At 41.7% G+C, this 17419-nt stretch overlaps 1 protein-coding gene across 7 annotated transcripts in view; it reads right to left on the reverse strand.

Moving 5' to 3' along the window:
• The window catches only part of adgrb1a (adhesion G protein-coupled receptor B1a), a 160896-nt gene that overhangs the window by 74216 nt on the left and 69261 nt on the right, over positions 1–17419 (reverse strand). For 5 of the 7 annotated variants that reach the window (XM_037784266.1, XM_037784263.1, XM_037784261.1 and 2 more), the window contains 11 exons: positions 9420–9578; positions 8556–8660; positions 5758–5925; positions 5191–5355; positions 3660–3824; positions 3210–3374; positions 2960–3061; positions 2749–2855; positions 2393–2587; positions 1617–1685; positions 112–220 (listed from right to left, as the gene is read on the reverse strand). In XM_037784266.1, coding sequence (XP_037640194.1) covers positions 112–220; positions 1617–1685; positions 2393–2587; positions 2749–2855; positions 2960–3061; positions 3210–3374; positions 3660–3824; positions 5191–5355; positions 5758–5925; positions 8556–8660; positions 9420–9578 — 1509 coding nt within the window. The remainder of the gene's footprint in view (positions 1–111; positions 221–1616; positions 1686–2392; positions 2588–2748; positions 2856–2959; positions 3062–3209; positions 3375–3659; positions 3825–5190; positions 5356–5757; positions 5926–8555; positions 8661–9419; positions 9579–17419) is intronic. The other 2 variants (XM_037784262.1, XM_037784265.1) reach the window with 2 other exon arrangements.

The raw sequence follows: 17419 nt of genomic DNA on the forward strand, positions 1-17419 counted from the left end.
CCATTGTAGATATGAAGATCAATCTTCAGAGAAAGAAAAGCTGTGATAAGAGTATTTGTGTTGATGAGCAGAGATAGCTGTGGAGATCTCCTGGATGGAGATAAGGCTGACCTAGGTTATCGGTGACTTCATACATGTCTTGGAAGTCTTTCATCCTCAGGCCAATGACATCCACAAAGTCCTCCACCAGACGGAACAGCTCTTTGATGTTCGGCCCCAGCTGAGAAAACAGACACACATGAAAGTAGAATGAAAGAAAAAGGATTATGGATTTCAGATGAATATATATTTATATATATACAGACACACACAAAAGACCTTTTATAGAAAAGCTGTAACGAACATTGTCATACCAGCTCAGTGCCACCATTTCTTTTCTTATTCTACACAGCTATGACTAACATTAATAATTAATCTGGTGCATCACAGCCAACTCTTCATTTTGATGATGAGGGTATATGCAATTAACTGGAAAGGTTTTCAGTCTCAGTTTGTTTTAAAACTCTGGGGATGCACATGAATGAGCAACACATAACGAGCACTGTGGACCTGAATAATGTGAAGACTGTAGTCCTCCTCCACGACACGATTATTTAACGACGTACGAGGACACCTCACATTTATGAGCTTCATTTACAGTCAAGCTGAGCAAGTAAAACAAGTTCAAGTTTAAGTTCAGTTAAGGCAACAAATTGTTCGCTAAAGTTTACATTAAGGGGTACATTGGCACTAAATGATAAGTGCAATTATACTTTATTATACTATCAAGTGCTTCTGGTCCCAGTCTTTAGTGAGCATGTTGTTTTATGCTAAATGCAGTACCTGTGAGGGTTTCTGGACAATATCGGTCATTGTTTTGTGTTGTCAATTGATTTCCAATAATACATATATACATATATTTGCATAAAGCAGCATGTTTGCCCACTCACATGTTGATAGGAGGATTAAATAACTTGATAAATCTCCCTTTAAGGTACATTTTGAGCAGATAAAAAAAAATAGAGCCCTGAAAAATATAAAACATTACAGCCACACTGAAGAATGGTCAACCGTGATGATGTGTTTATACTAAATTATATTTATTATGGTCATGCTAGATAAGAAAATAAACAGCTCTTGGCATGTCACAGTAAAGGGTAATAATAATAATAGTAATAATAATAATAACTGTGCCTCCGTCATATAATCCTTTCATAGTGACAGAACAAACGTTTTATTTTTTGCACGCACAAATCCTGTTATTTGCATTTGAAGACACTGTGCTCATTTTGAGGAGAGCAGGTTGGTTTGTTTGGCATTGTTCTGGTGCCTGCATGGTGAGAAAAGCATGGACAGCTGGACGGCTGAATGCAGGCAAAGATAGCGATGCTAGAGTGGATGAGTGCAGCAGATGGATGCGTGGGTGTTTGCGTTGACTCAGTTACTCATTAGCTATAGATATTTCTGTCCTTCAGCAGCCCTCCTCTCCCTTCTACCTGTCAGTCTGAAAAGACACAGGTGGGCTGTTTGTCCACCTGCGTCTTTGTAACAGAGTCTAACTCATCAGTTCTGCCGCTTCAGGATTGTTATTATTACCGTTCTGCTAATTACAGACGAGGTGAGAGGGCAATACTAACCAGTTGTGCTTCCTCCCATCTCTCCCTGTTCTCCTCCATCAACAGATTGCTGACTGACTGCACAAAGTTCTGCAAAACAAAAGAGAAAATGTTTCACATGAAGTCAGGTTTCCATGATAAGGCTGCTAATAGTCTGTACAGTTCTTCTCGTCAACAGATCCCATGAAAAGACCCCAACCAACAATGAATGACAAGTATTGTGTGTGTCAAAGCCTGCTACTGCATCTCTTCTTCCTCTGAGCCATAGAGCTATATAGTTGGATGACATGTTCCTTCAAGTGCATTTAAGATGTGTCCAACTCCACTTTCTGCTGGTTAAATGGTTCATAATGTGTAATAATTTAGTCTCTTTATTAATCATAGGTGTGTTTTGGGCGTAACAAGAATTAAACCAACTAGAGTGTCTGAATCTCCCATTCCCTTTAAGAGCCAGGTGTGCATGCACTTGGTGCATTGATATTTAAATGACAGATTTGGCAAATAAGAGAAGCGAGCAGTTTTCTGCAGTGAAAATATTGTTTTTTTGAAAGGCTAAATACCAACAAATATGGATTGTAGCACAATATTTTGTTATATAAAAACTTGAAATGATTAAATCTTTTTTCAATTACACGATTCTTATATTGGAGTGATTATCCACTAAAGAAAATATACTTATTAATATTATATTCCATTTGCCAATAGATCCCCCTGAATGCTACACACTATACCTTTAACTGTAATATAGTTAGTTACTAACATCAGTAGACTACCAGTGAAGCCATATATCAATTCACCCTCATGTCTGCACTGCTGGGACTGTAGTATGCCCTCCTGAAGATCTCCGTCATGTTCTTCAGCACGTCCACGATGGCCAGCAGATCTCCGCTATAGCTGGTCCCGTCGCTGGATGTCACCCTCAGCTTGGTCATCACCTCGGACACTCCATCTCCCACAAGGCCACGCTGTGCTTTGGACAAGTGTTCCCGAGTCTAGCAGAGAAGGTGGGTTTCTGTTACATTTCACAATAAGTGACCCGACACCTTTGACACAATATCCCGTAGAATAATATTGAAATATACCAAAAGAAACGCCATGATTAATCTCTTTATATGGTTCTTTTGCTACAAGGAGTGTAAAATTAAAAACTCACCAAAGTTTGTATACTGCGATAGTCATTGGAAATACATTTCATATAGGTGGGATTCTCCCAGTAGGCAAGGCCCTCTTCATCCAGGCTGCAGCGGCGCAGGATGAGCCCTGTGTGAGGACACAGGAGTCCAAATCACCAAAGTGTTTCTAATCTAACTCCTAATATCATCAGTGGACATTTGCGTCTCATGGATGGGTAGGTGTGAGCTCACCCATGGCATTGGGAGGACAGCGTACTGCCGCCGTATCCCCAGATGGAGTCATCTTCCATACAACATTAGAGAAGCTGTCCTCGCCACATATTTCGTGAGGTTCTGTTCACAAAAGGAGAGTAAATGAGTATCATGTAATGTACCATCATGTAGGCTATCGTGTAAAATTGGTTACAGTAGGTGGTCAAACATTTCTAGTAGAGAAATACTGCTGACAAAGCAACCTACAGCATGTTCCCCTTCCACTGACCTGGACATCTCTTTTCATTACAGCGCCGGACCTCTTCTCGTTCTCCGGGACAAGCCTGCCCTTCAAAAAAGGGCCCATAACAAATCCTGGTTCTCTGCTGGCTCGCCCCGCCGCAGGTTTTCGAACAGCCCGACCACAAAGACCACGGCTGCCACTTGCCATCCACTGACAGAATGCATACAGCAATGAGAGAGTGTTAGCGTTAGAGTATTCAAAGGAGTTTGACTGTAGGCGAATGATTCAGTATTGAAGGCAAGAGGTACGTGACAAGGACCTGCTGTAAGTTACAATGAAATCCATTCTAAAGATTCAAGTTAACTTATGTATGATTAAAATCCCAGTTTATATACGGTAGCTTCGAGTAAATCTGTTGTGAAAGAGAAAGGAATAGCTCCATTCTTGGACCACAGTAAATATACGGATGTGTCTGTGGCTCTGTCTCTTTCATACCCGGGCATTCCCCGAGGAAGCAGTCGACAGTCTCCAGCCATTCTCCTCTGCACTCGGAGCCTCCGTACGAGGGGCCGTTACACTCCCTGGTTCTCTGCGTGGTCCCATTGGAGCAGGAGGCCGAGCAGGAGCTCCAGCTGGACCACTCATTCCACACTCCATCCACTGAGTGGCCAGGGTCACCAAACAACAGGCAAACAGAAAAAAGACAGTATGGTGTCACTTATTTGGTGCATTATGGGTAATATACCAAAAACAGTTTATGGATGAAGCAAATAGTTGCATTTCATGAGTGCACTATCCATATCCACATGCTGCTAACAGAATATTTGTACTTGGACCAAACACATCTTGTATTCTTTGTGTATTTGAAATACAGAGTGAGAAATAAGAAAGTGCCTTGAACTTGCATTCTTTCTACCAGCCAGCAGGGGGCGACTCCTCTGGTTCTATAGAAGTCTCTGAGAAAATGAGCCTACTTCTCTCTTGATTTATTACTTCAGTAAACATCGTAAACATGAGTTTATGGTCTCAATCTCTAGTTTCAAGTCTTCTTCAATACAGCATGATGTTCATTTAGTAAATGATGGTCCCATTTAGAGTCAGATAGACCATAAAGCAGGGGATGCTTTAAGGCGGGGCTACCTGGTGATTGACAGGTTGAGTGTTGAGTCGTAGAACTTTAACCCTTTCACAGTGTGTTTTCACTTCATGGAACATTTTGGTCGCCTAAAAATGTCTTGTTCAACGTTCGGTTGTACTTAGCTCCACCTTCTCGTGTCACTTCTGGTTGCAAAAAACCAAGATGGCGACGGCCCAAAACCAAGATGCCGGTGGCCAAAATGCCGAACTGGAGGCTTCAAAACTGTAGTCCACAAACTAATGCGTGACGTCACGGTGACTACGTCCACTTCTTATATACAGTCTATGTGTTAAGTGCTGGATACAGTCACAGTTCTGTTTATTTTACATTAGGTGTCTGCAGATATGGACGCCATCAAACATTTTTTTTTGCAACTCACTTACAAGTGAAAACGTGTTTCAATCCTTCTTTTTTTTATTACCAATGTGTGAACAGGTTGTAACCTAACAAAAAAAACGAGACCTTCCTCGACTTTCTGTGTTCCCTCTATCAGCCTGTAGACTGCTTTTAATGCGAAGAATGCAGGGCCATTTTTTCCGTGAAAATCCAACGGATGTGACGTAATGCGCGCTCATGAGTGCCTTTATTCTCATTTCCGTTACAGGGCTAACTGTGATCAGCCATAGCTAACGTTTGGTTAGAAACAGTGTCTCCAACGCCAACACAACGACCAGCCAACTACCACAACTTAGTTGGCTGGTCGTGTGTCGCCTCACTGTTTTGACTGATGCTCGCTTGCATCTACGTAGTGCGACGCTACGCTGACTTTCGTCGACTTAACCGACACAGGGGTCACTGTTGACAAGCAATTTCAGATTTTTAGATTGAGTCCCTTTTAAACTATAAAATAATTTCTTTTAATAAATAATGAATGAATGTGTTTCTTACCTGGACAGACAGCTATGTTGCAGAATTTGGTCTGTTTCTCCGGGCCGTCACAGACATCTCCCCCAAACTGTGGGGGGCTGCAGGTTCGAGTTCGGGACCTGTAACCTCGGCCACAGGTCGATGAACACAAACTCCACGGTGACCATTCGTCCCAGGCGCCGTGCACTGCAATCAGAGCAGCTAGGGTATGATTTATAGACAGACAAACACAGGCCCCCTCAATACACCGAAACCACACGAGAGACCTGAACTGAGACACTGAGTTGTGCTGACTATTAGAAATGACTCTACTGTTTAGCTTTACTGGGATCATCTACGGCGATCCGTTGTCCTGGGATAATATGGCTGTCTAAGTTGAGGAGTCTCCCTGCCTGTCTGCATGTAGGAGAGCCTGAGAATACCCTGTCAGTATAGTGGGAGTCATTCTAAATCAACCCACGGATTAGCTAAGTGCCTGAGGAGGGGGAGTCAGGTGGGGTCTTGTATGGGTGAGGCAGGGTCCAGGAGAGGGCTGGGCGAGCGCAGGAAGGTGGCAGTGGGGGGGAGGGACGGGAGGGGAGGGCTTACCTGGACAAACAGCAGAGTTGTTGCAAGGTCTCTGCTCGCGCAGTGGCCCACTACACTGGGTGCTGTAGGAGGAGGACACACAGAAACGAGTGCGACTCTGCCAGCCCTCCCCACATGTGGCAGAACACACACTCCACGCTGACCACTCCTCACCTGAAGCTGAGTCTACTGAGGAGGTAGGGTGGGTAAAGGATAGGAGGATAGAGGGAGAAAAAAGAGGAAAAGGAAAGGAGAGGGCCATAACTAATTATCATGCAGGATGCAGCCTCTGTGGCCAAAAGAGGAAGGGTTGTGGTGTGATAAAAGGGTCGATTCTAGCTACGCCACATTTGAGGGGCCGTCTCCTCTAATATTTCCAAACAGGTGGATGAGGCTGTCTCATTCCAAAGGTTCCTCCAAATGTGGCTGATGAATGAGGCCTTAATTTGCAGACATAACTGGTGGTCCTTGATGGCCCTCAGTATTCCAAACCATTGCACGCTGGTCACTTGAAAAGACAATGATAGGAACTTGCCAGGAGACCTCAACCCTCTGTAGACCATCTGATTTGGAAAGGAGCTGCAGGTCCAGCCCATCTTCGCAAACTGCGTCCTTCAAAAGGAGGCGGCCCCTGAAATGGACCCCAGCTTCTGTTCTGCTTTTCCTTCTTCATCTGTGGGGCTCTGATGCCATATCCTTTGCATTGACTTCCAGGGGAAGTGAATGCCACTGGCTTAGGATATGTCAGTCATCTTTTCAATGGCACTCGACTGCCTGCCGATTTGATGGGTCAGTTGACCAATGAGGGAAAATTGGGCAGTCGCAGCCGGGGAAGCGGGGAGAAGAGAACTAAACAGGAGGTGGGGGAATCGATTAGCAAATTAAAGTAATACTTCACACAAAATCGACGTCTTTGTATCAAACCTGCACGCCCTGCAGGCTTGAAAGGTTTGTACTTCACTTCTCTCCAAAGAGCTTTGGATGTAGGTCAGCTTAGATTCACATCAGTTACAATGGATTCCAGAGAAGCCACCATTGCAATACCATTTGCACAGTTAAATATAGCAAACATACCGACATGAATCTAAGCTGATCACAGCCGTCTTGGCTCTGTGAAGAAGCTGTCCACTAATGTTTTACAGCCACCTTATAAAGTAATAGTTCAACATTTTGGGGAATACACATATTTGCTTTCTTTCCCTGAGTTAGATACGATTCCTACCGCTCTCTTGCCCGTGCATGAAGTACGGAGCTGAAGCCGGGAGGTGATTAGCCGAGCTGGGTTATCTTAAAGGGAGAAAACAGCTTGCCTGACTTTTTTCAAAGTTCAAACACTGCCAACACGTGCATCGTATTTATTCAACCCGTCCTTAAAAAAAGTAAAAATCCCACTTTGTGGTTTTAGGGGGAGTCACATGTAACTATTTTTCGGTGAACAACGGCCACTACCGGCTGTTTTTGTTTGCCACAGTGAAGCTTTATTTATATTCGCGCGAGGCACCGTAGTGCGGGCCTCCGTAGATGACGGCGCACTACGAGCAGGCTCAACGCGTTGTTCGCTGCAATACGCTCTGAAACACCAGGGGTCGTACGAACAAAATATTCTGTGGATCAGCAGGAAGTCAACGTGTAGTACCGGACAGGAAAGTAGGCTGCCTGGCAACAGCAGTAAACACTAAACACCGACGTATGTACAGCCAAACTATGCATCTGTGTACTGTAATTATTACTGTCGCTGACCTCCAAGTCCAAGTCATTTCACGTCTCTCGCTGCTTCCCTTCAAGTCGCCACTCTTTCCATGAGACCTTTCCTTTAGCTTTTACAAAACGACCTCTCATCTTCTTTCACAGCCTGCAGCAGAAAGCCTTTTCTTTCCCCAGTGTGTTGCCTATTTCTTTCAAAGTGTTTCATGTAATGTGACTGTCCCTGCGGTCTCTCAATGAACAGTTGTAGAGATGTCTGTACTGGCCAACCTGCTCAGCCAGTCTTCCCTCCAAGGCGTCCATGTAGACCCAACCGGTCGAGGCAGATGGCCGTCCACCCAGAGCCGGGCTCTGCCTGAGGGTTCAACCCGTTAAAGGAAAGTGCATACTCATGGGGGACCTATTGTTGGGTCTCTAAATTATAGAGTACGGTCTAGACCTGCTCTATATGGAAAGTGTCTTGAGATAACTTCTGTTATGATTTGATGCTATATAAAAATAAATTCAGAGTTGCACGACCAAGTGGCGCGACAACTTGCAGAGGCTTCGCGCACCACGCGAAAGCCGCAATGACGTTATTTTCGGGCGCACGCACCTCACGCCAGCTTCACTAGGGCGAGCATAAACCAGGCTTGAGGCTGTCATGTCATTATGCTAAGCTAGGCTAAACACCTGACTTTAGCTCCATATTAACCACCCAGACATGAGACTGGTATCGAACTCTTGGAAACATAAAATAACGAATAAGCATACGTCCCAATTTGTTGAAGTATTCCTTTCAGCCTACAGAGGATTGAACGCTTGCTACTCCTGATTTCGGGTGGAGTATCACTTTAACAGAGAGGGAGGACTCCATCTGACATAGTGTTTTCCAGACAGGGCACAGTGGCCTGTTATGACCTCACATAAAATACAATTTCACTATGTTCAGTCAGGGTCCATGTTGGAATTAGTCCATTGCGGACAAGGTACTACTTTGGGAGATTTTGATAGATGTGTGTATTAAAGGTGAGTGTTTGTGCTTGTCATTATGTATATATATTGTACAGTGTGGTGGTCACCCAAGCTGCCACAGTGACTGATGCATGGGATCCCTCTGCGTCCCGTTGTCTTACCTGTCTGAGGGCTCTGCTGTCCGCTGCGGGGCTTGTCTACGTCATCACGCTTGCGGCTGTCCACCGAACGAAGCGATTGGCTGCGAGAGAGATGGCGACCTTTGCCTAAAGGGGGGTGAGGCAAGGCCGGGGGGGAGGAGGGGGCGGGGTTAGCAACCACAGGGTCCTTCATTAATGGCTTATATTCGGGACACAACCGTGACGTGATTGGTCACCCAGAACAGCATCAGCCAAACTTGGGACTTTTGTTGTGCTGTCGGTATTGATGTGTTGTAAATGTGTGCAGTGCTCATTTCATGTTTTCAGCTGTTGTATAATAATGTTTATCTGAGTTTTCAAAAGCCTCTGATGGCATGACTAACTGGTACAAGACACATAAACACATCTACAGTAATGGCAATCTGCTGTTTGAGCTATTTGTCAGACAGAAACATACTGCTAGTTCTGTACAAATGCTTTAAGCAGGAAAACAATTCAGTAAAAGCACTAACGCTTCTCGGTAAACAGCTTCTACATAATAGAGCTCAGATGTTGATTTCCTGTGTCCTTTTTAGCCATTTGTGAGTGTAATGATTTTGACATACTGTGCATGCATGGTCTTGAAAACGGTCGACCATGTCATTAATATTTCTCATCGATCAAAGTCCCCTTTCCAACATGCACTCCTAAGTCAAAGCACTGACTTATAGAGGATGGATACACAAGCCAATGAACAACATGTTACAAAAAGAAAAAGAAAAAAAGAGCGGTAAACACACTTTGCACACACCTGATACTCATATTTAACCACAAAGCGTAACTCACTGACGGACATGGATGCATAGGAACATGAGTACAAGCGCACACAGAGACCGAGGAGCTCACCGGTGCAGGTCTGGGAGTTACACGGCCGGCCCTCCTCCACCACGCCCTCACACAGGTACGAGTCCTCCGGAGGTGACTGACAGGTCCGAGTCCGGGTTTGAATCCCGCCTCCGCACTCGCTGCTGCACTGTGCCCACTGACCCCACGCACTCCAGCCACCTATAGAGACACATACAGACAGCAGTGGTCATTTATAAAGCACTGCATTGTCAAAAGGCGTATTGAGTGGCTTACTGTATGGATACTAGGCATCCAGTTTGAATGTTATCAACATTATCAGCTGTTATCACTACAATTCTAATGCTTCAGACGGGAAAAACAGCACCTACCACATTGTGAAAATTAAAGTAAAACACCGTTGTGAATTGAAACAAAACAACTTTAGTTTTAGGCAACGACATAACCTGGATAGGTTTAGGAAAAGATTGTGGTTTGGGTTAAAACAAGTCCGTTAGTTACGTAACAAAAGTACGGTAAAGTAAGTCAGGCTGTTCTCATACATCCTTCATAGCTCGTAGCTATAACTACGAAATGCAATGCAAGGTAATTTGTATATATCCCAAAAAATCAATTTGTATGTAATCAACGTAATTGTATAAGAGGAAGTATAGAGAACAGCGAACGGCACATAGAGAAGAAGTCGGGTGGATGGGTGAGTCAGAAAAGCCAGAAATCAACGTTGATTTAATTGTCACGTAACTTCCGTACTTAAGTTAAGGCGTTATTTATATATATATATACAAATAAATATATATATATATATATTTATTTATATATATACTGTATATATATTTTAAGACAGGACGAATAGTCACATAAACTAGTCGATTTCTTTTTAATTTAACGACATTTATTCGAAAATGGAAATCATGACCCATCCCTAATATATGTAATCGAGATTAATGTTTCCTTACATTTTATAGTTTCATATGATTTCAGTATATTCACTTTAGCTTTAAAACTGAGCACGCTACAAACTCTGAAAGATCGATTAGCGGCCGGGCCCGATGGCAACCCCGTCAGACTTTTAAGAGATTAATTAAAATTAGCAAGTTGCTCTAATGCGTTTAAGAAATTAGTGGCGTTGAAACTAATTTGCGTTAACATGTTATCGTGTTAACTTTGGGAGCCCTAATGTATGTACACAACCAGTTCTTAAAGAAAATATGCAATCTGACTTGTATTTTTCCACTAACCTCTCAATCTATTGTCACTATTGACTTACACTCAAACCAGGTAAACCAGGACTCGGTTTAGACTTTTCTTTTTTTAAGCTGGGTATCAAATAAAAATCATGTTTTATGATTTGATTAACGCAAAAACATGATTAAAGCATGTTATTTTGTACATCTTGTTGGCATCTAAACTCTGACATAAATAGCAGTAGAAAACAATCTAATGCAGAAAATGAAGCAGACTTCACGAGTAACCTGCAACACAATTCCTGCATTGAGCAACACAGACTTGTGTAACACTGAAAACAGGATCTTTTTTCTTTAAAACAGAGGTGTGAAGAATGCCATTGTCATTGTGGAATTCCCTGTTTGGCCATTCTGATTTAATGCGCTCCATTAAGATGTGTGATGATATGAGGAGGAGCGGGTAAAGAGCTGCTCTGAATGGCTCTCTTTTCTCTTTGTCCTGCACGCTCATGAATGTTTAATGGCAAGGACAGATGCCTTTCAGCCCCCACAGGCAACGGCAAATATGTATTAATCTGCATGAATAGAACATGAAGTTGGCCAACATCCAGACACACACGTTTTTAATTACTCGCAAGTCACTTTAATTTGGGGTGAGGGCCAGGATGAGGGGAGGGTCCTTGATTCAGTCAAACAGTCGGACATGCACACACACACACACACACACACACACACACACACACACACACACACACACACACACACACAAACACACACACACACATTCCCAATTCCTCTACAGTGAGGAATGTGTGTGATGAGTCAGACTTTATGGATTTAAAAGAGACTGCATGGTCAGAATGTCAAAATTTGTAAACTATTTCATCTAGAAATTAGCAGGCACCATTGATCTTCGTCCATATCTCTTTGTTGTCAGCAGACTGACCGAGTGTTTACTTATGGCTGTGAAATTGGATTTTTCTCATGTGACCACACTTGATCAGAACCTACCCAGTCAAGTGTAGGCAGAACCTGACCACATTATCCAGTAGACGCCATCCCACCAACAAAAACAACAGCTACCCATTGGACCAGTAATATGGTTAATGCCAACTTCCAATGCAAACATTACGCTGCTATCAGTTATTGAGACTTATCTATAACTCAAAATATCAATAATTCTATTCCCTATGAGCACAACGATCTATTGTACATTAGAGTTGGGCAATATATTGATATTATATCGATATCGTGATATGAGACTAGATATCGTCTTAGATTTTGGATATTGTAATATCGTGATATGGCAAATGCTGTCTTTTCTTTAAAGGCTACATTACTGTAAAGTCATGCAATTTTCTGAATTGACAAGATTGTTTTATTATTTGTCTCTCACACTTTATATCCACATTACTGATGATTATTTATCAAAAATATCAATATGTAAATATTTTGTATTTTTTGAATGTATTATTTTATTTAAAGGGACTGTTTGTTACTTCTTCCACGTATAAAACATTGCTGGTCGCTGGTCGGTCAAATATATTATGATACTGAACTTTCTCCATATCGCCCAGCCCCTATTGTCCCATTGTGGTAATCTCTCTAGTGGTAATCCAAGCAACACGTGCACATCAGGTTGGGTTATGTCCAGCTGGACTGATGTGGCGGAAGAGTGCTGCAGTAAATCCAGTGGTTGGCCATGTTTATAATGGCCCTTTGTACATAAGTCCCATTTCAGGTGTTGACCCCTGACCTCAATTAAGTCAGAAGAGTCTGTAACACGGTTTGAAATGTTGCTGTTTGTTGTTGCACTTCATACATTTATTTTTCCTTTAATTTGTGAAGATGTTGTTGTAAGCCCATGTTCACTGTCAGTAGTTCAATGATAAGTAATGAGCTATCATATTTGAGATTTCTAATAAATGCTTTGTGACTGATTTTTCAAACCTTGACTGCAACTATTCACATCAAATGTTAATCATTTTTCAAACAGCCCTGCTTATTATGAATTAGAAAAGGTAAAATATATCCATATTTGAAACTAATGATAGAGTTGAGAGGCAGATTAATAGAAGTACAAAAATGGTATTTTAGGCATAGTTTAAGACAGCTTTCTGTGGAAACATTGTCTACAATCATCTCCTACCAAAGGCTGAATGCATGTGAAGGCCCTCAAAAAGGTGATTCATTTGAGAGAAAAAGAAGAAACACTACAGTTTCAACTTAAGCGAAGGCCCTATTGAAACTGTAGTGTTTATTATTATTATTCATAAAATGAATCGCCTTTTTGAGTGCGCTTAGCATGTTAAACTTGGCACACTTATCAGACGCAGTGAAAAATTTTAGATTTTAAGGGTCTCGGGCTTGGCCATTGCAAAATGGCTCACTAACGCCCCTAGAAATTTGGAAAAATTGAGCCCCACGCTCGGGTTTCACCTACATGTATGAAATTTGGCAGGCAGATGTAACATGTAAAGACGCACAAAAAAGCCTCTTGGAGGTATGCCCAAAACTCAACAGGAGGTCAGCCATTTTGAATTTGATGTGCGATTTTCGCCCATTTTTAGCGTTTTATAGGTCGTGTACTTTAACGAACTCCTCCTACAGATTTAATCAGAATGACTTGAAATTTGGTGAGTTAAGTGAATTTTATTTTGTTTCTGTCCAGTTGGAATGAAGTGTTTTACGATGCTCCGCTACATACAGCTGATCTCAACATAAACAAAAATACATGTGGATGATGGCGCAAGCTACACGTGGGGGGGGGGGGGGGGCAATGGTACTCGTACGGGGAGCTTGGCGGAGGTTTGGGCTTTCCGATTGCCATTCTAGTTTAAAATTGTATTTTTTTTATTGACATGTTTGTCGTTTTCTGCAGCAGTTCATCTAAATCAAGATTATTTTCTCTTATTGAAGACATTAAAAGTAACCTTGACCTTGATATCTCGTTATCCAATGGACAGATTGCCATAAAATTTCCTGAGCACATTCATACCCCCGGTGGGATAAACCATTCTGATTTTAACGACCTCCAGCGCTTCCCTCAGGACGAACTTAACATAGTTTGTACTGGTGAAGCTCTAGGGATAGCTAATTCATCGGTGCTTGACTGTTGATCGACATATGGTGAAATATAACTTTAGGTGTCTGTAGTCTTGCTTTAGATCTGAGACCAAAGTGTGGATCAGTGTTTGATTTATTATATTATGTATAGGGACATTCTTCTATTACACTCATGTAAAGCAGGTGATACACATTGCAGACTGCAGGACTAAAGACAGCTGCCTTTTGTGAGCACTCAAACCAGTCCAGTCACCAGAAGCATAATGTCATTACCATGGCAACGAGCTGTCGCCGTCATTCAGTGACGTGCAAACTTTATCGCTAATGCCGAAAGAAAGACGTCATTTGTAATGTTAACGAGGAGAAGAGAGATCTCAGAGAGGACAGAGAGATATGCATTCAACCTGAAACCATCAATGATATACCAACAAGTAATGTGTGTGTATTTAAAGCCTGATACATCTTATTCATCTGTCCCATAGAGCTCCATTGTTATCCAAAAAACTATTAAACACACATCACAGTGTTGCGCTGGGTGACATGTTCCTTCATTAACATGAACACTGACGTTTCATTTGTCCTCCCCAAATGTGAATGAATCCACTGCTGGAAAAAAAAAATGCACGATCTCCTTGAACCCTGTTGAATCTACAAAAGGTTTTGGACAACTTATTGACCTTAATTTATGTCTTTACATTGTGTTCACATTGTTCAATACCTCTGACCATATAAACTGCAGAAATGGACCTCATTAAATGAAACTTTAAGTAGCTTTCATTTAAATCTTCTGTGTCTTCTAGTTCTGTTCTCTGATCCTGCTGATCACCACTGGATTTCTCTGAAGAAGTTCAATGTTGAAATCATTATTATTTAAAATGTTGTCATGTACATTTGTGCTAAAAACTTTATAATAACCATCATTTATAAATTGGTAAATTCAACAAACTTAGTTAATAGTTGTTTTACTGTTAACAAACAAGGAAATTATGATAAATTATGTTTACTAATTATTAGTAATTTGTTATTTTATCATTAGCTTGTGTAGTATAAAATTATTGGTCCATAAATTCTATATTGTATCATAGCTGATAATTAACAATTACATTCTGATTACATTAGTAAACTATTTATTAACAGTTTATTGTTGCACACATTAATATACGATATTAAGTATTTGTAAGTGATAACCTTTAAGAAACTGTTTCTACCACCGACAAGTATTAACTATCTATCTAAATAATATTTATAGATGCTTTACAAGGTGTTTATTAACCATTTAACAAGGTGTTATAATCATCAGTTGCAACTTTATAATAGCCATCCAAATATTTTATTTTTATAGACAATTTATAAACCAATTATTAACCATTAACAACCACTATCTGGTCCATCTATCTAATAATTAATATATATATTAATACTTATTATAATATACCATTCTTATGATTTACCATTTATAAATGATGGTTATTATAAAGTGTTACCAAATTTAGCACCAAACATCTCATTAATTAGCTCGTACAAACATTTGTTTTTCACAGTTGTTACAGATAAATTGAAGCCTCCCATTTGTGCTTCTATTGAAGCGTGGTATAGAGCAGCCGTTCCAATGAGAACCATCTTGTCCTGTGTTTCTGGGACTAGAGAGGGAGCCTGACGCAGCAGAGTAACCTTCAGCTGCTCTCCTGGATCAGTCTGGGTTTATTGTGAACAAATATGCTTTATGAATACAGAGGGAGATTAACTGCAGTTTGGAGCAAAGGACAGAAGCTCCTTCTGTCAAATGAAGGCTTTGGCAAGGCATGTGTGTGTGTGTGTGTGTGTGTGTGTGTGTGTGTGAGAGGGGGTGGAGTGGGGGGGCGGGTCCATTTACAGATAAGATTCATTCTTCTGCAGAAAAAAAAGAGCAAAATGACAAGACTATGAACTTTCTTTTTTTTTCTTTTTCTTTCATGCCCAATAATCAGACTCAGGGAGGAGGGAGAAATGGGAGGAGAATAACGCAGTGTTGTCTTTCTCCCTCTGCAAGGGCATTACATTATGTTCTCAATAATTCAGAGAGGGTCTTTTGTCAGAACAGCGCTGGTGGCCTGGTGGCACCCCGAGTCCAAGTTACCTCAATAATCCTTAAACTCATCCTCCCTGCTTCACCTCACAAAATCCTGCTATACTTTGACCTTCAGCTTTCTCCAAAACACTCACACACACACATTCCCCTTCAATTACTATGTGTGTGTGTGTGTGTGTGTGTTGCACGGCTTTGCAGTTCACTGAGTGAATGCATGTACATTGTGCAATAGTGTGCGTGTGTGTGTGTGTGTGTAATGAACTTCCTGAAAGTCACCTTCACCTCCTATTTGGAGCGGTGGGATGAGTGTATGGGCATCTCCTGTTACAGCTCCAGTTTCTGCAGCTTTGAAATCATCAATAGCTGCCACTCCCCCGCCCCCCCCCGCCCACCCCACACACACACACTCTCCATCTTCCAAACACACACACACACACACACTTCTCAATCAATAAATCTGCAGTTACCCTACATATAGGCTAAGACCTCTGTGTGTGTGTGTGTGTGTGCCGTGATGGGAGGAAAGGATGGGTGAAATATGATGTTGAAGTTGACAACTATTGTGGAAACAAGCAGGCAGCTGGGGAGGGAGCAGGAGAGGCCGAGGAAAATGTAATAAAGACAGAGACAAGAGCACTGGAGAAAATAATCATGAAAACATGAAATGCGGGGCAGAAATGGGCCGATTAGTCCACACCGAGCTGTATGGCTGAATGAAGGATAAGGCGAGTGCTGACACCCAGAGGACAGAAGCAGTCAACTGCATGGTGGAGATAACAGGCGGTGAAAGGAGAGAGCGGAGGGGGCGGAGGACCGAGGGAGATGAGGGGAGACAGGAACAGAAAGAGGGAAGAAATGTTCGGGCAGATAAGAGGAGGGGGAAATGAAAAGAGGGGAAAAAAACAGTAGGCTTATTCCAAACTGAACACAATGTGAGAATCTATCACAATGCGTCCTCATACTAGAGAGAATTATGTTTTATTATCTATTTATTTCTATTTGCAGCAGTAAGAGATCATTTCTTTGAGAAAAATAAATAATTAAAATGATGTATTAAAATAACTGTTAATGATTATACCTATCAATATATATTATATTAATAAAATACTCTTTTTTTTGCATGTTAACTGTGTTTTCTGACAGGTCCAATGTGCTTCCCGTAGTTTCTACTGCTAGGTAAATAAATAAATATATAAATAAACCTCAACACAACTGCATCGATCAGTCTCTTCCCCGTAGAGCGGGAAGCTTAACCTGTGGGTGAACCCGCCACCGAGCACCCAGCACCCAGCACCCAATCAGCTCCCCTGCCGGCTCATTGGTGACATTCAGCGAGCGGTCACCAAACAAGTCATGCAACCACGCTGCTTCTGGATGTAACCTTTGTTTCACCTTCTGTTCATTAGACTTCATTTCATTAGTTAATTTCATACTGTTATTTTTCTTAAACCAGAAGTAATATTTTTTTAGATTGAAGCTTTCATATTCTTAATGCTAAATAAATTGGAAAAAAAGGAAACAGTCGGTGGTGTCCTGGTGGAAAATGGTGTAAGGTGCAAAGAATAAACTACAGTGTGTGTGTGTTCATGGTAAAGACGGAACACGTCAGTGCAACAGAGTGTTTTTAATCGTTTTTGGACAACAATGGAGCTCTATGGCACAGGGGAAGACGATATATCAGGCTTTAAATAGACGCAATACTTCACTATCACCACACTTAACTT

This window comes from Sebastes umbrosus, chromosome 11 (genome assembly GCF_015220745.1).
Source record: "Sebastes umbrosus isolate fSebUmb1 chromosome 11, fSebUmb1.pri, whole genome shotgun sequence".
Classification (NCBI taxonomy): Eukaryota; Metazoa; Chordata; class Actinopteri; order Perciformes; family Sebastidae; genus Sebastes; species Sebastes umbrosus.